The sequence below is a fragment of the Ambystoma mexicanum genome, chromosome 9 (assembly GCF_040938575.1).
Source record: "Ambystoma mexicanum isolate Mex_15411 chromosome 9, UKY_AmexF1_1, whole genome shotgun sequence".
Taxonomy (NCBI): domain Eukaryota; kingdom Metazoa; phylum Chordata; class Amphibia; order Caudata; family Ambystomatidae; genus Ambystoma; species Ambystoma mexicanum.
The window spans coordinates 1,109,955,013-1,109,978,598 of NC_090931.1; the positions used below are offsets into that span (position 1 = coordinate 1,109,955,013).

General features: G+C 47.1%; 1 protein-coding gene across 14 annotated transcripts in view; it reads right to left on the minus strand.

Moving 5' to 3' along the window:
- Positions 1-1,928: 1,928 nt before the first annotated feature.
- Positions 1,929-23,586, minus strand: part of FMNL2 (formin like 2) — a 798,413-nt gene continuing 776,755 nt past the window's right edge. For 5 of the 14 annotated variants that reach the window (XM_069616436.1, XM_069616441.1, XM_069616440.1 and 2 more), the window contains 3 exons: positions 18,458-18,556; positions 16,403-16,523; positions 1,929-4,019 (listed from right to left, as the gene is read on the minus strand). In XM_069616436.1, the coding sequence (XP_069472537.1) occupies positions 3,910-4,019; positions 16,403-16,523; positions 18,458-18,556 (330 nt within the window). In that variant the 3' untranslated portion in view covers positions 1,929-3,909. Of the gene's footprint in view, positions 4,020-5,059; positions 5,154-9,544; positions 9,671-16,402; positions 16,524-18,457; positions 18,557-23,586 lie in introns of those variants that run through there. The other 9 variants (XM_069616437.1, XM_069616443.1, XM_069616447.1 and 6 more) reach the window with 5 other exon arrangements.

The window sequence follows — 23,586 nt, forward strand, 5'->3', positions numbered from 1 at the left end:
AAATGAGAACATGGTTAACTGTTAATTTCCTAGGACATGTCCTTTGAGAAAATGCAAACAGTTTTCCTTAGCTAGAGTGGGCAATGGATCTATTGTGTTTAACAAACAGCCTTGCTATGTTTTATGAATCCTCCATTCTCTGTCTCATATTAAAATGAGAACAGCCGACACTGTCCATTCAGCACGCACTCGTTCTGGAATTAAACTCGAAGCAATGTTTTCACGGATTGATGCATAAATGAACAATGCAAGACATAAATGAAATCTTTTGTAGGTCTTCATTCTCTGTGTAGTCTGGAAATAATATTTTTTATTGTAAGTGTAACAACATTTTTAGTTATGAAAACACTGACGATGTGTCATTTGGAACGGTCGTGTGCTTACTTCACCACCATCTAAAGCAACTGAAAAGGTTTAACAGTTTGTGTGCGTTACCTGTGTTTGCAAGACATGTCAAACTCAATAGGTCTGAACTCACATGTGTGGATATGCATCTCTGTGTTTGATGAACAGTGTCAAAGTAAATGGGTATGAATGCACATAGGTTCCAGGAATATAGCTGGCCTAGGAGTGATCAGCTGCTCAATAGTCCTCTGTTCAAAATCCATGACGCCCTGGGCATCTCATACACGCACTATGCAGATGACACCCAGGTGCTCATCCCCTTTCGGGCAATTATCTGTCTGATTTGAACACCCTCAACTCCATTTACTCAACAATCCAATCCTGGTTGGCAGAAAACTGGCTATGCCTCAACAGTGAGAAGACCGAACTTCTGCTAATTGGATCCCTGTCTACCTTGGGCAAATTGGACAAGCAATACGGCTCCTTCACTGTCGATAACATCCCTATCGCTGTCTCTCAAGCCATTAAGACCCTGGGCGTATATCTGGAACCTATCCTGACTATGAATAGGCAGGTTAATGCCATAGCATCTTCCTCTGTGTACCACTCTAAACTCCTTAAAGCAGCCAGACCTTTCTTATCCCAACATAACTGCCTCACCATTGCTATGGCAATAATTGGGCAATAATTGCTAGGGACATCCCGGAAGAATCTTGCCAAGCTTCAACTAGCTCAAAACAATGCCCTCAGGGCTGCGACAGGTATCTCACGACGGGACCACATCTCTGAGATCAGGAGGCAGGTCCATTTGCTTCCCGTCAAGGAAAGGATTATTTTCAAAACCCTTGCTCTGAAGCACAAATGTGTCCATGAATTGGCACCCTCTTACATAGTCCACAGGATCTCCAAACCCACTCCATCCAGGCCAACCAGAGCAGCATACTCCAACAGGATCACCGAACCCAAAACCTGCAGAGTTCGAGCAGGTGGCACCAGCTTCCCAACTTGGCCGCCATCTCTTGGAACACCCTTCCCTCTCACATCAGGTCGATTGACTCCCATACAGCCTTCAGGAAAGCCATCAAAACCAGGCTCTTTGTATGACAGTGCACATGTACCACCTGTATGTATCTCTGTTTATGTAACTAAGCAACCTGTATTAAGTAATCTTGTTGGGCCGCATTCTTGTAACCCTGAATTAAGCCTTCTTACGCTCCTATTATAGCGCCTCGATGCCCGTGGGCTGTAGTGCGCTCTACAAATCCTAAAATAAAAAAATTAAAATAAATGGTATATTTATACAATATTTAACACCACAAGTTCTATGTGAAACCAACACAATAGTTAAGTGGTTTCATATTCCTGCTGCAACATTAATATCACAGATTTGTATCCTCATGCATTCACTCTTGTGAGGTCTGTCAAGTGAGCACATTCATTTTGTATCACATGCCATAAGCTTCAATTGACAATTACTTAGTAGTGTCTTACATAAATAGCTTATCTTTCTGTGCAACTAGAGAGCAGACATTACACACGCTATTTTGCAGTTAGTACACCTGTCAAAACAGCAGATTACGGTGTAGTAGTGTAAATAGTTTATTTGATCATATGACATAAACAGACCAGAAAAGTAACATGAACTGCTTTTATAAAACACTTATAATATTGCTAGGAAATATGTCTATAATAAGGGAATCATGATGGAGAACATGCCAATATTTAAGTCCATGTGTATATTAATAATAGCAAGTCCTTCTTTAGTTTTAATTTTAACTGGCTACTCAAAATGGTGTCTTAGTCATATAACCAATAACAATGTTTACATTACATTAGGCAGATGCGTACTTCGCATAGAAGATACAAATGGCAGAATAAACATTGGCATGTTCCCTTGAGCCAGTAAAGTACACATCTGTTTCACTGTAGTAAAAGGCAGTATTTTTAAAGTACATTATCTGTGTATAAGTACGCAAAGGTCTGAGTGGTAAGTGTTATCCCGAAACTGTTCATTGAGTTAAATATAAAAAACAAAACTATAAGTTAAAATAACATTCAAGATTGTATAGCACAGGCCGTTGCATCTTTTAAACAATATTTACAATATTAACCACAGGCTAAGTGGTGATAAAAGAGAAGTGTAAAAACCATAAAAAGCGGCACCAATTTTGTAGCAAAATATCTGTACATTTAAAAAGAGGTTATCGTATAACTACACGTTATCCACGGAAAATGGGACCTCCACCAGTGGTTCACATAAGCACAACATACGGGCAAAGAATGTCAGCGGTTAAATACTATACAATACATTTTACAATTAAAATATTGATGAAAAGAAAGGCAAGTCGCAAGCAGAATGCAGCTCTTGGAAAATACAAATTGAGCGATTTGAGTTCAATTTTTAACCCCAACTGATTACTTATCCTACAGTAACTCGACTCACTTCCATGTTATAAGTGAGCACCGTCATCTTCATCGCTCTGAAAGTCGAACATAATTCAAATCCTGAATAAATGTGCTCTGAAGTGTTAACTGTTAAGACAAACTACATTGTAGTCTATTGCAACTTAGTGTTTTAACACTTTAAGAAAACAAATGACTGAAGATCTAGTGGTTTCCACTGATCTTTCAAAGGAAAAGCAATTTCATGTTTCTGTGTGAGCAGGCTTGCAGAACATGTTTAGCTTCAACCTTCCCAAACATTTCAAATCCTACTGAAGTAGGACTCTGAACTGTATCACTGTGCCACAAGCGGTGCTAACACCTGAACACTGGTCCCCAGGCAGCCTAATACTGATTATTGAGATGGTAATATCTTAGCACTAATTAATAAATAAAACAATTGCTATTTAATGGGTCTGTGCAGACTTCGCATTTACATCATTTAACTGTCCCTCATTGCTCATCCAACTTTTCAAATAAGCATTTAAAAACAATAAGCCATAACTTCTGATAGCTGAATTACAGGGTTCCATGTCCTATTTCTGAATTCACAGGGTGTTCAGTATTGTGAAGAGATGCTGCACTGCTTCAGTTGCTTCCTTCGCACATACTCTAAGCCCTTACCTACCTGCAGAGAATCAAGTGCAGCTGATACCCCTTAGCAGGCGATACAATGGTGAGTCCGAAAGCTCAAGTCCACAGCCGATCGCATTTGAACTACATTATTTACAAAATGTCAGGTAACTAAGGATGGCCCGTGAAGACCAAGCAATAAAATTGCATGTAACAAAAACAACACAACAATTATTTTACATTTTGGTTAAAAATACTGAATTATGTATTGGTGTAAAAAGATACCCAATCAAATCAAGTCCTATTGCTTTGATTCATTTGAGCAGGTATTTCAGTTTTAGGCACTTGTTAGCTATGGATGAAAAGGTTTTCACGTCGGCGCCCGGAGCCCATCACATTATAGTTCCTATGCAATACGTCTCCAAGATTGCGAAGTTTGATGGAAACCGATGGTATCCAAGGCTGAAGTTACTTGGTAACACACACTATCTCCCGTGGAGCATCGACTGGGGGCATGAGGTCCCCCTCTTCTGTACACGTTACTCCAGTTTACATGGGAATTTCAGCACCATTGAAAGAGCGCAAGATCTGATCATCAAAGCGTCTCCGAACGCTTCTCCTCACCGCATCGGCTCTTCTATATGGCTGGCTTCTAAGATCTAAAAGGACAAACAGGAAATTGTAAGCAGAAGGAACAAATGCAGTCTGTCCATACACAAGAAAAAGCCCTTCTGGCAGCCAATCAAAGCAGCTTGGGAAGATAGAACATGTTAAACGTGTTTAACAATTTATCAGATATTGATAAGTTATTTTGAGCCCTTTTTAAATAAAACCAAAATAAAGGTAATACTGGTGTTATCTTGAATATTTATTGGGGTTGTCAAAATCTAACCCAATATTTTCTTTTGGTTGGTGTAACTCATATGTGACATTTGTTCACTTTGGAGCAAAACACATTTTATGAATGCTGTTTCAAGTCTTCAAGATTTACATCTATACGTAACAAGATACAATTATTTGTTTTCTTAATTTCATTACTTATACCCAGATTGCCATGAAATTTGATTTGGTTATTTTTGTCCTGTAATGCCATTATTGCTGGTCCATTTATATTTTTGATATGCTCAAAAGTCAAATGTCATAGGAATACTGTATAAAACCGACCACCTGAAATCTGTCCATGTTTTAACATTGCACACAGATCACAGAAAATCGTTTCCAACTGAAATCACCATAACTCTTGGTGACAGTGGATCTAAAGCCATAAAGCTTACGAAGCAATGATTCCCACCGAAAGCAGCACATGTTGACATGACATTGAACAAGAAAGGTGCAAAGAAGTTTTGGCTATATAAATATATATATATATAAGCTTTAATGTTCAACACTTAAAAAAGCCAAATGCAAAGACTGACCAGCAATAAAGATGCATTAGCATAAACCGCTAATTATATTAATCCGGATAAAAATCTATACAATAGGATTAGACTAATGCTCATACCCAAAAGAGGTTTTGGAAAATTGCAGATATGTAAAACCTCTTTCTATTCGATGTTTTTCTTTGAGGGAATTATGCATTGTAAGCATTTTTCCAAGTGATGTGAGTTAGCGTGATCACCAGTATTACTTTTAGCTATAGAAGCAGCAACTGGTCTGGCATACAGAGAGAGGAGGAAGCTAAGTAAAAGGTGATGCTTGCCAGCTCTGTGTATCCTCCACCACCGGTGTGCTAGAAGAAATCCTTACCCTCGAGTGAACATTTGGAAATTTAGTGATATTATTCTTCTTTAAGGCTAAACAGGAGAAAACACAAAATGGTGGTTAAATAAAAAAATGGGATGGAAATGAAAGAAACTCAACTCAGTGTTCACGATTCCATGGCATGTTAGCCAGTAGAGCAAGGAGGACATGAGGTCAAGGCTTCGAGAGAAGGTTAGAAAGAGCAGGAAAAAGGACAAGATGGCCACCCTGTTTGTTCACGAATAGCCACAAGCTGCTTTGAAGATTGGCTCCAGGAAGATATTTAACACAATAATTAAATAAAAGAGAGTATATTCAGTTGATTCTTTCCAGAAAATGAAATAAAGAAGCATTCCTAAACATGTTTCTAAAAGACCAGAATAACACTGTTGGCTTTGTAAACCTTTGATTATTTACCAAAGACAACAGTTTTAACTTTGTTTTTGTGTTAAAACAATGTGCTTTTAGTTGTTACCCAACTCCAAGGCAATTTCTCTCCCTATTCATGTGTATTGATTGACTGGAAATGTGGGTGTACCTCTTCTTCCAAATTGAAACAATGACTAGTAATGTCATTCCATGATCTGTCGAGGCCCTCATTACATTTTCCCAGACCGGCAAACTACAAGTGCCGTTGCAGGCACCTGGAATATCTCGGGAATACAGGATATCAGGTGCAGGAAACGGTAGGATCACTTCCCCTGTATCCCTCCGGAATTTCCGTCAGGATACGGGGAAACTCGTAACCCTCTTTGTATTTGTGGACGGAAGCTGCAATGTCAGATCAGTAAAGATTAATACATGTTTGAATGTAATCTGTTTTCTCAAGCATTTTACAGACAAAATCCCATTTTACTATAGAACCCAGTCTGTCAACCTCCAATTTTGCCTTTCTAATTAACTATGCACTTGCATTCACTAGGTATCATACCGGTTTTGCACCCAGTACACATTACTAAGGTCCAGTGGTGAATGCACTATGTTGATTTTCCCAGCAGAAACCATACCTTATCTAGCATAGTTAAACCACAGTAAACAAGACTAAATATGGCTCAAAACCTAAACATTTTGCCAGATATTGTGGTCTAGTATTATCCTGCCACATTCTTGACTGGTGTTTGCTTGCTTTTCTCATGTGAGTCTACATCCTATGCACTTTCTGTCCTCAACAGATATTTACTTTCTTATGTTCCATATTGCTTGCTTTTCTTCAAAGCACCTGCTCTCCCTCCTACACATCCACACTACCAATAGGTTTCTGTGGTTCCTGCTTTTCCCTTTGTTTGTCCTATCTAAACTCATAGGTTTATGTTTTTGTTCCCCCATCTCTCTCCTCATCAGTTTCTAAGGTCTGCCACTGCCCTCATCATTTTCAACTTCATTTCCTTTCCAATGCAGTTCCTTGTTTTTCTTGTTTTCTCCTGAGCCTGCTATCTTATCTCAGCAGTTCATTCTCCCTCCCTCTTCCTTCCCACCTGCTCCCTCTCACAGGAACCTATGTTTTACCCTTTTTCCTCCTCTATGCTGCATTTCTTTCAATTCGTACACCTTTCCCATCACGTTAGCCTCCTGTCATCCTACAAACACTCCTTTTCCCATGACACTCCATCTATCCTTGTTACTTCCTGATCTTCCCTTTCTAAACAGACACTGCATTCCCTTGGTTTTTCCTACTTCCCTCCATCCCAAGTAGTTCCTTTCTCTATTGTCTTCATTTGTATACCTCTTCCTCTTTAGGAGTTACTAGTCTTGCACCTCCCTTCACCGCACCCTTGCAAATCTGTCTGCCGCAATCAATTCTCCCTTTTTTCCCCATTCCACCACGCCTCAGTAGTTCCTACTGACATCCTGGGGGTCATTACGACCCGGGCGCAAAAGGATACCGGGCACCGGTATTGATACCGGTGCCGGTAATCCCTTTGCGCCCTATTCCGAGGTCCCTTTGTGGGTCCTTCCTTAATGCCTGGTTTTAGCAGGAGTTAAGGACGGGACCCGCAAAGGGACTTCAGGGCTAATAACGGTACCGTAATTTACGGTACTGTTATTAGCACCCTCCCCATTCCCATTGAGCCCTATGGGGGCTCAAATGGGAATGGGGATTGACATTTTCAATGGGGATTTACCGGTCCCGCAAAGGTCGGACTAGACTGGTAAATCCCCATTGAACGAGGGTGGACACGGCACCGGTAATGGTGCTAGTCATGGCGCTAATAGCGCCATGACTAGCACCAACCTCGGTATGAGGTCCCCTGTCTTCGTACAAGATAAGCTCTCCTCGCCAGTCCCCAACTCCTTTGCTTTTCAGTTATTTGCCATGTTATTCTTCATTGTCTCTGCTCTCCTTGGCTTTGTCCCTCTACTCTGAACTGTGCCCTTTTACTTCCTAGTAGTTGTTGCTGCCCTTCCTTTTGCAAGCCTAATAATTTATCCGAAGCAATACATCATCATCGAATTTCCCTAGTCTACCTTTGTGTCATCCCACAAGACTTCTCTCCCGGAGTGCCCCTGCTCCCCAGTTAGCACCAGTCGGTAATCCCCCTCCTTTACCTTCTGCGCATCCATCTGTTGTCATCAGCTATTACAGGTTTAATTCAGCCTGCCTCTATGTCCTCAGTACTTTTGACATCTTTCTTTTTTTACTCTGCCCTCTATTATATAGTGTTCCTGTTTCTTCTCCTTTTATCACCCTGGATCCTCGCTCCTCTAAACCTCTTCTGTCTGCCTTTGACCCGAGGAGTTCTTGTTCTATGTATGTCTCAGTAGAGCCTGCTCTACCTGCTTCTCCTCATCTTTCCTCTGCTTCCTTAGGAGTTTATGTGCTGCTCATTGCCAGTCTGTCCGCAACAAGTATTGCTCTCCCTGATCCACTGTCGAAACCGTTGTCACCATGAATTGATTATCTCCCTTGTTTGTACTCTAGCCACCCCCTCCCCCAATCTGCCCATTGTCCCCATCAGATCCTGCTTGCAGCCGAAAATCTACCCTTCGGCCTTCATAATTTGCTATACCCCATGCTTTCTTCTTTTAGGCCCCTTCCTTTCTCGGACGTTGCTTGTTTTTCCATTCTCTGCTCTTTCCTCTACCACAGTCAATTGCTCTGCATGCACTAACCTTTTGCCTTCCTTTTGACAGCCCCTCCTTTCCTTTATACAAGGACCAGGTCGTACGTAGCCTGATGAGGAAGGAAGGCAGGTCAACCTTCACTGCTGCATCTCCTTCCAGGTGTCAAAGGCTAACCAGAATGCAGATGAAAATCAAGCAATACCCAAATTGATCGAAAACATTTGAACGAATGGTAGATTTGACCGAATTCGGTCACTAACATTAGTTCGAATTTTTGCCATAAATTTGAAGCCGAAAATACCAAACATGAGCGCTCCCCATGTTCGGTATCTTTGGCCTCAGGGGTTGTGGGGGTGTCCCACCCGCATCCTTAACATTGGCGGCGGAAGAGAAAAATTGCTCGGGACCCCCTTTTTTTAAATGAACGGTCAAAACGAGGGCCCGCGCAGTAAAACTGCGGGCAATCCACCCGTGAACAAAACGTTCATGGGCAGAAAACCCACATCTGAAAATCAAGTATGTTGAGGTGCCACCATTCAGTTACGAGTAAAGCAGGGCTCCATTGTGAAGGAAGCGTGCCTTCGTGCTGGATTGCTTCACCTTTGACAATGTATATAGAGATTTGGAATGACTTCTAGGTGGCCCCACCATAATCTGAAACTGGTACTGCCAGCATTAAGATTCACATTGGAAGTATGGCTGGTTTGCTACAACTCTCCCTATTCATTTTACATTTTTGCCATGGAACTGGTAACTCACTTAGCTGTAGACTGAACAGAATGAGAACATTAATTTGAGTGTGTTTTGCATGCACAAATTGGCATGCAACAGATGTTTAGCATCTCTGAAAAGTAAGGGTATGTTCAACCACACTCAGACCAGGGAGAGATTACTTATGCGAGGAAAACTCAAAACCCAGCGGGGTCCGAGTTCGGATCATGCATCGCACTCGCATGTCTACAGAGGCATCCACGAGTGCTCGTGCAGAAGACGCCCTGCAGTGAAGCTGGCATAGAACATGTACGTCAATTGCTGTGTTTCACGCCCACCTCCTGCATGCACCTCGTGCCCAATAAAGATGGCAGTCGAAAGGTTGTCCGTCAGCCTGGCGTTCTGTGCAATCGAGACGTGATGCTCTATGCCATCCAGTGCAGGGGTTAACGGTACCCTTAAAATGGAAGGATGGCCAAATGTCTCATGCAAGAGGTGACAGAGAAGACAAAGGTGAGAGAAAATCAGAACATGCAATGAGGTGACCAGGCCACGTGTGATAACACTCCAAGTGGACAGCAAGCATTACTATCCAATCATAATCATGGGGGCCTTGTTTGAGATCCACACAACATGGAGAAATATATATATTTCAAAAACCTATAGCAACCTGTTTAGAACATCTGGTGTGAAAAGGTATTATTTTAGTAATGGAATTCCTCAGTGAGAACAGGTTCGCAGAAAAATCGTGAGCCACGCTTGGCTGTTCGCGCTGTAAAGGGCACTGTCTTCAACACTGCATGGAAGATAACAGCCAAACAAGACAAACAGAATACAGTAAGAAGCAGCGGGCTATGGCATTAGTACAGTGTTAGTGCTCTGCAAATGACATCCTGGCCTGGCTAGAAGCAAAGGGAACAGCCCTTACAGACTAGGAACCAGCGCGGGAAGGTTGGGCTCTCGCTCAACCTGCAGCCCATTGCAGTACTAGCTTCTAAAATCACATTTTCTGGGAAACGTCCTGTACATATTCTACACCTTAAATACGTGTTCAGGGAAGGGGACTGCAGTGTGAAGTGGGTGCCTTTCAAAAGGCAAAAATAAATAACTTCATTGTGATTACACCGGGTTGGGAGGGTGCCAGGACCTTTAACAGCAGTACTGACTGACAAAAGATTTCACCACTAAAGACCGCCACAGATGTAAAGACATTTCTATTTAGTGTCATACAGTTGGAAAAGCCAACAATACACAGACCTTCTGCGTGAAGTACTGCCTCTGCATGGGGCTGTGGTGAGGTAATGTAGTGCCTCTGCATGAAGCTGTGGTGAGGCAATGTGCTTCCTGTGCATGAGGCTGTGGTGAGGCAATTTAGAGCCTTTGCATGAGGCTGTGGTGAGGTAATGTATTGCCTCTGCATGAGGCTGTGGTGAGGTAATGCCTTGCCTCTGCATGAGGCTATGGTGAGGGAATGTAGTGCCTCTGCGTGAGGCTGTGGTGAGGTAATGTCTTGCCTCTGCATGAGGCTGTGGTGAGGTAATGTCCTGCCTCTGCATGAGGCTGTGGTGAGGTAATGTACTGCCTCTGCATGAGGCTGTGGTGAGGTAATCTCTTGCCTCTGCATGAGGCTGTGGTGAGGGAATGTACTGCCTTTGCATGAGGCTATGGTGAGGGAATGTACTGCCTCTGCATGAGGCTGTGGTGAGGTAATGTACTGCCTCTGCATGAGGCTGTGGTGAAGGAATGTACTGCCTCTGCATGAGGCTATGGTGAGGGAATGTACTACCTCTGCATGAGGCTGTGGTGAGGTAATGTCTTGCCTCTGCATGAGGCTGTGGTGAGGGAATGTACTGCCTCTGCATGAGGCTGTGGTGAGGGAATGTACTGCCTCTGCATGAGGCTGTGGTGAGGGAATGTACTGCCTCTGCATGAGGCTGTGGTGAGGTAATGTATTGTGCGAATCATGCATATTTTCGGATATTTCAAGGGTGGATATATGTGGTGTCTTTGCAGCGATTCCTTATTAGTAAAATCATCACAATTACGATATTCTGTCTAAAAGATTCACAAAGATACAAGCAATCTGAAGAGTCTAACGTTTGGATTCTGCAAATCATTAGGACATGTTGAGTAAGGAACTATTAGTGACGGTTTCCACTGGGGATGGGGAGGGAAGAAGGTTCAGGAGGTTAGTGGAATGCATAGCTCCTCGACCACCACTTGGCACTTTCAAGGCACACTAAAGCCCTTCGTTATCCTGCCTAAGGCCAAATGTGAGATTTGAACACTGCACTGCTACAATTTCTTTCGCGGCCCATAAAAGTACTAAACGAATTGGCTGCCAGGGTGTTGAGCAGGCCCTGACGCTGCAGGTTGGCGCCACGCAGATAAAGGGTCAAACTCTTTCTGTGGGGCCCTCATCATGGAACAAACCCTAGCCAGCTCACCGGTTTCGCCTACTCTGAGTGTGCCTGTCCTCGTCCATGGTTGATGTTGCGCCATGTAACCGCATTATCTGACCCACTGCTACCAGTTGGATGCGCTCAAACCGGAGTTATGGGGTCAATTCTCAAGAGTTTCATTCCAAAAAAGGTTTGCTTTTTTGCACAAAGCGACTTCCTGGTCTACTCCGAGGATAACATGGACTAGGGAATGTTACTCTGCCTGTTCAGCGGGAGCGCCTGCATAGCCTGGACCATGCTGTTAGTCAGCCCTGCTTTCTCAAAGCAAACGACTCATATGGTTAATAGCTTGCACACCACTGCTATGCCAAAAACAGCAGGAGTATCCAAAAAACGCCAAAACATGTACTTGGAGGCAATTTAGCATGTGGAAAATGTAGGCTGGATGCCAAAATCCTAAAACTTCCTTTGTTCAATCGCATAATAGTTTGGACCTATTCTTTCTTTTCCTGTGCTCCAAAGCATGTTTTTTTGCGTGTTCAGACTATAGCATCACCGAAAGGGCTGAAGATCCCAAACAGTGGGGCTATGGGGGCAAAGCACTTCTGGGGATTAGAGATGTCTGTGGCAAATCAGTACCGCCCTTCACTAACATCCCATGGCATTTAACTATGGGGGCAACTGAGGCAAAGCTGTAATGCAGGTCCCTAACCTTCAGGGCATTAGAAATGTGGCAACAGAAGCAGAGCAGCACTGCACTTCACTGACGGGGGCAGTTTACTAATGTCCAGGCCGTTTCACATTCAAGAGACGGAAGCAGAGCAGCACTGCATGGCATCGATGTGTATGCCATTATACAATGGCGCAACGGAAGCAAAGCCGCACTGCATGGCATCGATGTGTATGCCATTATACAATGGCGCAACAGAAGCGAAGCCGCACTGCATGGCATCGATGTGTATGCCATTATACAGCTGGGGCAACGGAGGCAAAGCAGCACTGCATGGCATCGATGCGTATGCCATTATACAATGGCGCAACGGAAGCAAAGCCGCACTGCATGGCATCGATGTGTATGCCATTATACAATGGGGCAGCGGAAGCAAAGCCGCACTGCATGGCATCGATGTGTATGCCATTATACAGCTGGGGCAACGGAGGCAAAGCAGCACTGCATGGCATCGATACGTATGCCATTATACAATGGCGCAACGGAAGCTAAGCCGCACTGCATGGCATCGATGTGTATGCCATTATACAATGGCGCAACGGAAGCAAAGCCGCACTGCATGGCATCGATGTGTATGCCATTATACAGCTGGGGCAACAGAAGGGAAGCCGCACTGCATGGCATCGATGCGTATGCCATTATACAGTGGGGCAACGGAAGCGAAGCCGCACTGCATGGCATCGATGTGTATGCCATTATACAGCTGGGGCAACGGAAGCGAAGCTGCACTGTATGGCATCGATGTGTATGCCATTATACAGTGGGGCAACGGAAGGGAAGCCGCACTGCATGGCATCGATGCGTATGCCATTATACAGTGGGGCAACAGAAGGGAAGCCGCACTGCATGGCATCGATGCGTATGCCATTATACAGTGGGGCAACGGAAGCGAAGCCGCACTGCATGGCATCGATGTGTATGCCATTATACAATGGGGCAACGGAAGCGAAGCCGCACTGCATGGCATCGATGTGTATGCCATTATACAATGGGGCAGTGGAAGCAAAGCCGCACTGCATGGCATCGATGTGTATGCCATTATACAGCTGGGGCAACAGAAGCGAAGCTGCACTGTATGGCATCTATGTGTATGCCATTATACAGTGGGGCAACGGAAGCGAAGCCGCACTGCATGGCATCGATGTGTATGCCATTATACAATGGGGCAACGGAAGCAAAGCAGCACTGCATGGCATCGATGTCTATGCCATTATACAGCTGGGGCAACGGAAGCAAAGCAGCACTGCATGGCATCGATGTGTATGCCATTATACAGTGGGGCAGCGGAAGCAAAGCCGCACTGCATGGCATCGATGTGTATGCCATTATACAGTGGGGCAACGGAAGCGAAGCCGCACTGCATGGCAGCGATGTGTATGCCATTATACAATGGGTCAACGGAAGCGAAGCAGCACTGCATGGCATCGATGTGTATGCCATTATACAGCTGGGGCAACGGAAATGAAGCAGCACTGCATGGCATCGATGTGTATGCCATTATACAGCTGGGGCAACGGAAGTGAAGCAGCACTGCATGGCATCGATGTGTATGCCATTATACAGCTGGGGCAACGGAAGCAAAGCAGCACTGCATGGCATCGATGTGTATGCCATTATACAGTGGGGCAACGGAAGTGAAGCCGCACTCTTTGGCATCGATGTGTATGCCATTATACAATGGGGCAGTGGAAGCAAAGCCGCAGTGCATGGCATCGATGTGTATGCCATTATACAGCTGGGGCAACTGAAGCAAAGCAGCACTGCATGGCATCGATGTGTATGCCATTATACAGCTGGGGCAACGGAAGCAAAGCCGCAGTGCATGGCATCGATGTGTATGCCATTATACAGCTGGGGCAACGGAAGCAAAGCAGCACTGCATGGCATCGATGTGTATGCCATTATACAATGGGGCAGCGGAAGCGAAGCCGCACTGCATGGCATCGATGTGTATGCCATTATACAGTGGGGCAACGGAAGCAAAGCCGCACTGTTTGGCATTGATGTGTATGCCATTATACAATGGGGCCACAGAAGCAAAGCCGCACTGCATGGCATTGATGTGTATGCCATTATACAGCTGAGGCAACGGAAGCAAAGCCGCACTGCATGGCATCGATGTGTATGCCATTATACAGCTGGGGCAACAGAAGCAAAGCAGCACTGAATGGCATCGATGTGTATGCCATTATACAGTGGGGCAGCGGAAGCAGAGCAGCACTGCATGGCAGCAATGTGTATGCCATTATACAGTGGGGCAACGGAAGTGAAGCCACACTGTTTGGCATCGATGTGTATGCCATTATACAATGGGGCAACGGAAGAAAAGCCGCACTGCATGGCATCGATGTGTATGCCATTATACAGCTGGGGCAACGGAGGCAAAGCAGCACTGCATGGCATCAATGCGTATGCCATTATACAGTGGGGCAACGGAAGCAAAGCAGCACTGCATGGCATCGATGTGTATGCCATTATACAGTGGGGCAGCGGAAGCAGAGCAGCACTGCATGGCAGCAATGTGTATGCCATTATACAGTGGGGCAACGGAAGTGAAGCCGCACTGTTTGGCATCGATGTGTATGCCATTATACAATGGGGCAACGGAAGAAAAGCCGCACTGCATGGCATCGATGCGTATGCCATTATACAATGGGGCAACGGAGGCAAAGCAGCACTGCATGGCATCGATGTGTATGCCATTATACAATGGGGCAGCGGAAGCAAAGCCGCACTGCATGGCATCGATGTGTATGCCATTATACAATGGGGCAGCGGAAGCAAAGCCGCACTGCATGGCATCGATGTGTATGCCATTATACAATGGGGCAGCGGAAGCAAAGCCGCACTGCATGGCATCGATGTGTATGCCATTATACAATGGGGCAACGGAGGCAAAGCAGCACTGCATGGCATCGATGTGCATGCCATTATACAGCTGTTGCAACGGAAGCGAAGCCGCACTGTTTGGTATCGATGTGTATGCCATTATACAGTGGGGCAACGGAAGCGAAGCCGCACTGCATGCTATGTGTGCTTATGGCATCATACAACCGGGCAATGATAGCAAATCCTTACCGCCCCTCCCTCTCTAACCTTCATGCTATTATACAATGGTAGCCAAACAGTACTGCATGTTACTGGTGTTGACATACATGTCATTAAAAAACGGGGACATGGAAGCAAAGAAGCATTGCCTTTGTCTGAGCGCATTATGCCATTATACAACGGAAGCAACTCCACATTGCCCCTCTCTAACTTCCACGCCATATGTCGCACCGGAAGCAAACCAGTACTGCATGTCACGGATAAACAACGGGCCAATGGGAGCGAAAGAGTGCTGCAGTTAGCCAGCCAATGGGGCAGTGAAAGCCAGGCAGCATCGCGGATCACTACAGTCTGTCATTCCCTGCCACCTCTGTTACTCTGTAGTCTGCAGGCAGATTAGGCCTGATGCCATAATCTGAGTTCCACGCCCGGAGGCACCGTGTGCAGTTTGTGGGAGAGGAAATCGGAGGCAAGAAGTAACACTGATCTTTGGCAGAATCTATGTTGTGCGCAAGCAAAGCGGTCCTGATGCGCGGCCCAGCTCTCCAGTGAGAGAGTTTAGGAGAAGTAACAAACCCATGGATATGTGACGCAGTAATGAAAAGTCCAATACAGACCACGGCGCCAGAATACAGAGACTGCAGACAATCATACTGTTTACATGGGCCTGGTTTTTGTGGCAGCATTATAAAGTTGGTGTTCCAGCACGGTCACTAGAGCTACTTTTAGCACCATAAACGGGGACACATGCTGCACACACTGTACACCCCGCATGGAATCTTGAGCATGGGACGACTCTAATCTGCGTAATAACCACATTTGGGCGCCGTTTTTCTTACACGCCAAATTACACTGCTCTCCAGAGCTTTATGGTACGCATAAACCTTACAACGGCATGGTATCCATGGGGTGTTCTGAGGGGGGGGGGGGGTTGCTGTGGGGGAGGGGTTTCTTTTGCCTCTTGTGTGCCAGGTGGGGTCTATGACGGCCTCAATAAGAGAAATGATGGGTCAGCAGGCAGAACTCTTCTGTGCCCGTCCAGCACCCAGGATTTGTCTTGCGGTCAGCTGGGTGTGTCATTTTAACATTGATATATCAAACTAAAGATTTGCAGCACTGATGCAATGCTATATTCTGGTACTGTTGCTAAAAACGTAAACACATTTGAATCATTAGAAATGGTTCATCACTGAATAAGGCTCACAGTTCCTGTTCTAGGCACAGTTGGTGAAGTGTGATTGTCAACTCCTTACCTCGATACACTCTTAAGGCATCCAACAAGGTTACACAGGCAGCTGAGGTCCAGCCCTTTCCTGTTTACTAACCTACACAAACCCCTTTTCTTTACCTGTTATGATGTCTTCAATAGCACCATCCTTCCCCTCATATACATGTCTGCTATCCTTGACTTGCCTCCTCCGCAACTCGGCAATTAACTCTTGTTGCTGTCTTTTCGTTTTATGTGGAGACTGGAATGGAAAGGAAAGCAGAATAAGGGAGGGTAGAAATATTAAGAGAAGAATTGGTGAGACTGCTGCTGGTCCAATCTACGTAATTCAGAAATTCTAGGTTAAGTGTTGAACCGTTTGCAACCAACACAAATGCCAGCAATATTATTCAACAACAATTCACATCATGGCTGAATGATCAAGGGACTAAGACTGTCCATCCAAAGTTGCAAAGGCAATATAACAAAGTAAAGTGTGCTGCGTATGTGTTGTGATGAGGTCACATGGAGGTGGATTGTGGATGGGGAGCCCTAGGGGCTGGAGATTGCCTCCCGATTCACAACGTTGGCCCCGGAGGTGGCATGCGGGCGATTCCCCAGGTTCCCCATCCCATGCCTGGACTCATATGTCAAGCCAGAACCCCTGGCCCCCATCCTAGCCCAGAAATATAACCAGAAGCGTGATAACCAAAGAGTTCAAGCCACCCCATTCACAGACCCCCACCGACTGCATGGTAGCTTCCGCGAGTATCAGCTGACAGACAGAAGTAAGCTTGCAAGCGCCACTCATGGAAGCCACTGTGAACCCTAGCTGCTTCAGATTGCGGGAGACCATTGTCGTGCCGGAAAAACAGGACTTCGTGCCTTATGGCGGGAAACCACCGGAAAGTCTTAATCAGAGAGCCATGTGGTCAGGATTTCAGCACTGTCTGACTTCACGATGGCTGTCGGTCACGAGCTAATCAACATACTTGTTTATTTTAAAATACACAAAGCACCCTAATAACGTTTGACTTCATATACAGATAGTAAAAAGCTGCAGGGGAGATTTTACTTCCAGCTCTTACATCCTTTTTCATGGTTGGGGTTGCCTCCAGCCCCAGCTGCGCAGTGGGTTTCAAGGCCACTTTTGTTCCATTAGGTCCCTATGATCTTTTCTGTATTTGGCTCTCAAATGTATATTTGTGGCTATCAATGTTTAGACTCCTGATCCCGGCAGGCATGCTATCTTAGTAAATGTTGGGCCACTCTCACGGGAACATGCATTTCAAGTTCGCCCCTGTGTGGCAAGTTCAGCTCCACGCAAACCGTGCTTTCATTCCTCTCTTTTCAAATATCTACAGGGCGTGTTTCTGCTCTTTTTCAAAGTCCTCTGCTCGCAGCAAATTTGATTGTATCCATGTAGATATCTTCCAAAGAATAAATGTTGGCCCACCTGATGTAAATCTCTCTAGACATATTCTGCAAATGGGGTCTTGTGAATGTGACCTCTTGTGTGATATGTGTTGGTTGCATTGTTCTGGATTGCGTTTCCGTAGTAGTCAAGGAGGACATCAAATTATTTTCTGGGACATTGCCTTGTGTTTGGAAGCGCTCAGGTGAATTGAATATTTCTCCACCTTAACAGTATCCCCGGCTGCCCTACGTTTTCAGCACGCTGGGTTTGCGGCCATCTTAAGCAGCAAGACACCAAAGCCTCCATTTCCTTTCATTTTCTGTTTTGGAGCGTGGGAATGTAGGAGAGAAACGTAGGGGACACTTTACCTACAAAGCAGTCGCATAGGAATGTCCAGGTTTTTGACTATGAAATCATTCAACAGGTCTTGTTGCAAGGGAAAAGTTGTGAATTGATCATGGGTGTTTCTGTTGGGAAACCTGAGAAAACCCAAAGTCAAGAACATGACCAAAAATGCAGAGCTCAATTCCCCAGGGGTGATATGTTATGGGATTGCACTTGTTTCATGTGCAAGTTATACAGGCTGCCCATCTGGCTACAGAGATGAAAGCAGCCGAAGCACATGGTTTAAAAGTAGCACACGCCTCAGCTGTGGTAGAAGCCGCCCTGTGATGATTTGGACTGACATGTGTTTACATTGTTTGTTTGTAAGTCCATATCGATGCATATTGGACTACTGTAGTAGGCACGTGTGTATGCACAAACACAGGTTTACAAACCTTTTGGTCCTGTTGATCCATTAATGCTTCCTGTTCAAGGAGTTTTTCCATAAGTGCTAGCTCCTGTTTTTTTCTCAACTCATTCTCTTCTTCCGCTTGCTGCGTTTACATTAAAAGAAGGTATATTCAGAGTTAAATATATCATAACATATTGATGACTGAATACAATCTTAGGCAGCTAAACAGTTCTGGAAATACTACTATCTGCTAAGTTTAATAGGAATAGGAAGGAACAAGTTACTTACCTGTAACTGTTGTTCTTCAGCATGGGTCTGGCATGGATTCAGATGCTCATGAATATTCACCGTCGTCAGGCTCGGAATCCTTGGTAAAGAAAAAATCAGTTTCACTTCCGTTTCTGAACTGTCTTTCTACTAATAACCAATCACTGGTCTCTGGGTCATACTGCCCCCAGCCAATGACTGCCCTCTACCTAAGCCCCTCCTCTGGCAGCCATCTTCAGATTTGGTAGCACGTAAAGTGGCAGTAGGACCAAGAGAAGAGCCACAGAGGGGTAGGCGGGAGGGTTCGCATGCGAATCCATGCCAGACCCATGCTGGAGAACAACAGTTACAGGTAAGTAACTTGTTCCTTCTCCAGCATGGGGTCTGGCATGGATTCACATGCTCATGAATATAAGAATACATAGCAGTACACACATGCACAACCACGGGAGGTGGCAAGGCTGAACATTAAGCATTACAACAACTCAACATTAAGCATATCTTACCTCCTCACCAGGCTCACCTTCAAGCGAACAGGTTGTGCAGCACTGCCTGGGCGACTCTGGACTCCTCCCTGGAATCCCAGTTGATGCAGTAAAATCTCGTGAAGGTGTGCGTCGACCTCCACGTAGCAGCCCTGCAGATGTCGAACAGGGGCACACCAGACAGGAATGCTGTGGTAGCAGCGATCGCTCTGGTTGAATGGGCTCTTGGCCGGCCGGGCAACGGTCAGTTTGCCAACCGGTGACAGTGCATGATGCAGCTGGAGAGCCATCTGGAAATGGAATCATTCGAGGGGGCCTTCCCTTGGTTCACAGGTCCAAAGTTCACAAACAGCTGTGATGTCTTCCGAAAACTCTTTGTGCGGTCCACGTAGAACTTCAGCGCTCTAGCCACATCCAGCGAGTGCAAAGTCCTCTCAGCCGGCGACAAAGGCGATGGGAAGAAAACAGGTAACACCAAGGGCTCGTTGATATGGAAGTCCGATGGCACCTTGTGCATGAAGGAGGGGTGCGTCCTCAGCACTACCCTCGTCTTGTGGAATGTCATGTATGGAGGTTTACAGGAGAGGGCCTGGATCTCTCCCACTCATCGTGCGGAGGATATGGCCACAATAAACACTAGTCTGCCAGGATATCGTATCCACCAAACTCTAATGCTGCAGGAGCCAGGCCTGCAGGTTCAGCGACCCCGGGTCGTGGTGGAGGATGGCGCCTCCTTCTCTGGTGAGAAGATCCACGTCCGTCGGCAGTTTCACTGGGGGGGGCACTGACCTGTCCAGAAAGTCTGGGAACTAAATCTGCCTCGGCCACGCTGGTGCGACGAGGATCATCCTGCACCGGGACCGTCTGAGTTGACTGATGAGTCGCAGTAGCAACGGCAATGGCGGGAACGCATACAGGAACAGGCCGTCCCAGGGGAATGAGAAGGCATCGCCTATGCTCCCCGGCTGGGGAAACCTGCTGGCGAACCTCTGGCACTTGGTGTTCGCCACCGTCGCGAATAAGTCAATCTGGGGATTGCCCCATCATCGGAATAGGAGATCCACTTGATCCCGCCGCAGTTCCCACTGGTGGCACGAGCGTAGCTCTCTGCCGAGTGAGTCGGCGATGGTGTTCTTTATTCCTGCCAGATGGAAGGGTACCAGAAACATCCCCTGGGCGAGGGCCCAGTGCCACAGATCCTGCGCTTCCTTGGATAGGGCTGGGGATCTGGTGCCCCCCTGCTTCCGGATGTAGAACATCGTGGTGGTGTTGTCGGTGAAGACCCTTACAACCTTGCCCTTGAGGGACAGAAGGAACGACCTGAGGGCCAAGAACACGGCTTGGAGCTCCAGGACATTGACGTGTAATGGCCTCTCCTCTGGGAGCCAAAGGCCTCTTGCGTGGAGATCTCCGGCGTGCGCTCCCCAACCCTCCAGGGAGGGGTCCGTCATCACTGTTTCCTGATGTGCCAGGGTCTGGAAGTCCGTGCCTGCCACCAGATGCAGGCGGGTGCCCCACCACCGGATCGCTTGGCGAAAAGTCTCATTGAGATAGATTCTGTCTTCGAAGCTGCCCGTCGCTTGCATCCAACGGGCGTCAAGGAAATCTTGCAGGGGTCGCATCCGCAGCCTGCATATGCGCAAGAGGTAAATGCACGAGGACATCATGCTGAGGAGGGACTTGATGGACCTCACCTTGGCCACGTCCATGGTCAACAGCCATTGTACCTTGCCCAGGATGGCCTTCGTCCTTTCCTCCGACGGCAAAGCCAATCGTTCCACTGTGTCGAGCCTGGCTCCCAGGAACAGGGTGACTTGCGATGGTTCCAAGTGGGATTTTGCAAAGTTGATCGAGAATCCCAGATCCGTGAGCAGTTGGACGGTCTTCACTGTGTGATCGACGGCGAGTTCCCTTGACTTTGCTCGGACGAGCCAATCGTCCAGGTAGGGGTGGATGTGGATCTCCTGAAGGCGCAGCTATGCCACCACTGGTGCTAGGCACTTGGTGAACACTCTGGGTGCTGACTTTAATCCGAAGGGAAGGGCCTTGAACTGGTAGTGTTGCTCTTGGACCACAAACAGCAGGAATTTTCGATGTCCTTTTAGAGTGGGGATGTGGAAGTAGGCATCCTCCAAGTCCAGCGACGATAGGAAGTCACCCTCCTCCAGCTGTCCCAGCACGTGTTGGAGGGTGACCATCTGGAACTTAAGAGACCTGATGTATTTGTTCAGACGACGAAGGTCCAGGATGGGTCGCCAACCGCCGGCCTTCTTTCGGACGAGAAAGTATCAAGAGTACACCTCCAGAGCATGCCCGCGGGCCAGGGCATCCAGCACCCAACGGTCGGTGGAGATGGACTCCCACACGCTTTCGAATTTCGCCAGCCAGCCTCCCACCGGGGTGCTCAGGTGGGGGTCCGACACCACGGTCGGTTCAATCCTGCTTCGCCGCAGCCCTGCCGCCTTGTCCTCCTTGGCGACGACGACGAGATCCTCCTGTCTTGCCGCGTCCTCTGTAGGCCTCCTGCAACGAGGAACGGGCTGCTTGGCGGTACGACAAAGAGCCGCCGCCGAATCCTTTGGAGGCACCTTGCTTGTCTCTGGCGTTCCAAAAGGACGGCCGTCGTTGTCGAAGGGCACCCAGGGCCCGAGCCATCTCGGTGTCCGCCTTGATGGCCTGTAGTGACTCATCCACAGTCTTGCCGAACAGGTTGTTCCCGTCGAAGGGCATGTCCAGAACCTTAGTCTGCACGTCTTGGTGGAAGTCGGTGGCCTAGAGTCAACCGCACCGGTGAAGGCAAACGCCGTTGCCCATCTGACGGAAGCTGGTGTCAGCGATGTCCGTGGCCACCGTGATGACGTGGTCCGATGCCACTTCGCCTTCTTGTAGGATTTCCAGGGCCTCTGCCCTCTTGTCGTCCGGAAGGAAGTCCAGCAAGGGAGCGATCTTGAACCATAGCTCCCTGTCATAGCATGCCACAATCGCGAGGGCGTTGGCCGCTTTAATCCTTGTCGCCGCCGACGAAATGACTCGTCATCCCATGGTGTCCAGCTTCTTCCCCTTGCCGTCCGGTGGGGATGTTGAAGTAGACGTCATCGCCCCCGCCGTCTTCTTCTTGGCCGCTGCGGAGACCACCGAATGCGGGGACGGCCGTGCCCTGAGACACATAGGGGCAGAGTCCGGGACCCGGTATTTCTTCTCATACTGGTCTCTCCTGGCAGGAGCCGTGGACGGGTTCTTCAGGAGCGCTAGCCCCTTGTCCCAGATGTCGTCCAGTAACGGGATTGAGAGGACAGTCTTCCTCTTGGCCTCCCACCGTTGGTAGAAACCTTCCTTCTTCTGTTCTTTGGGGCAGAGCTGGAAGAGCTCAGATGCCCTGGCGATCATGGCGTGGAAGGAGCCAATTTCGTCGGGTGGGGAGGCCCGAGGAGGTGGTGAGGGCAGGTCCATTCCGTCGTCGTCCGTCCCCGGAGGAGGGGATGGGGGTGAAGGCTGAAAGGGGGGGAGGATGCACTCACCTCTGCTTGCTAGGCGGGCTCCCCGACGGACCAGGCTACGCTGGGTCCTCGGTGAGGGGTAAGGGCATCCTCGTCCTTATCTCCACGCACAGGGTCTGTATAGCCATCAAGATGGCTCCTGAATTGTCCTGCGGTATGGGTACTGGCTGCAACGGGGCCGACGGTTGGGGTGCGGGGTCCTCCGCAGCCCTATCTTCTTCGTCGCCCCCCCGACGCTCTCCTCGTCGGGGTCCTTCCCGTGGGCCCTGGATTCCTCAAACTTCTTGTCCAGGATCCTTTGGACGCTATCCTTTAGATACTGTTCTTATACCGCGCATACCTCTCATTCCATCTGATACAAATATGCCTTTCAAGTTCAAAAGAAGTCCTAGACGTTTAGCCTTTTCAATGACCATTAATAAGTCCCAGGGACCTACGCCCTCCTTTCCTGGAAGTGATCAGTGGTAATTCCAATATTTAAGAAGGGGGACAGAAGTGTCCCTATGAATTACCAACCGATATTGATCTTTAAAATGTGCTGGAACAGCGTATATTACGCTGGGAACGGCTAGTTTTCAATAAAACAGGATATAAACAGGACAATAAATGGCGAACCCACAGTGGTCAAAATAACAATCACAACACTCCTAACGACCCACAACCTGCACAAAACAAATTAAGTGAGTACATTCTGCCACACCCATGTTTTAGAACCATTCAAGTGCTTTTAGGGATAATTTGAAAGTTCTAAATTAGGTTTGGACGTGAGGGCAGAAAGTTAGATGCTCCCACTCCCAAGTTCGGAGTAGCCTTTGCCACACATTACTTTACCTTTCAAGAGTGGGGCATCCACCTTGCCAAAGAATGATGAGAAGTGAATTCGAGCAGAAGCCTGCTGAGCCAGAATCTTCTCATGGACAACC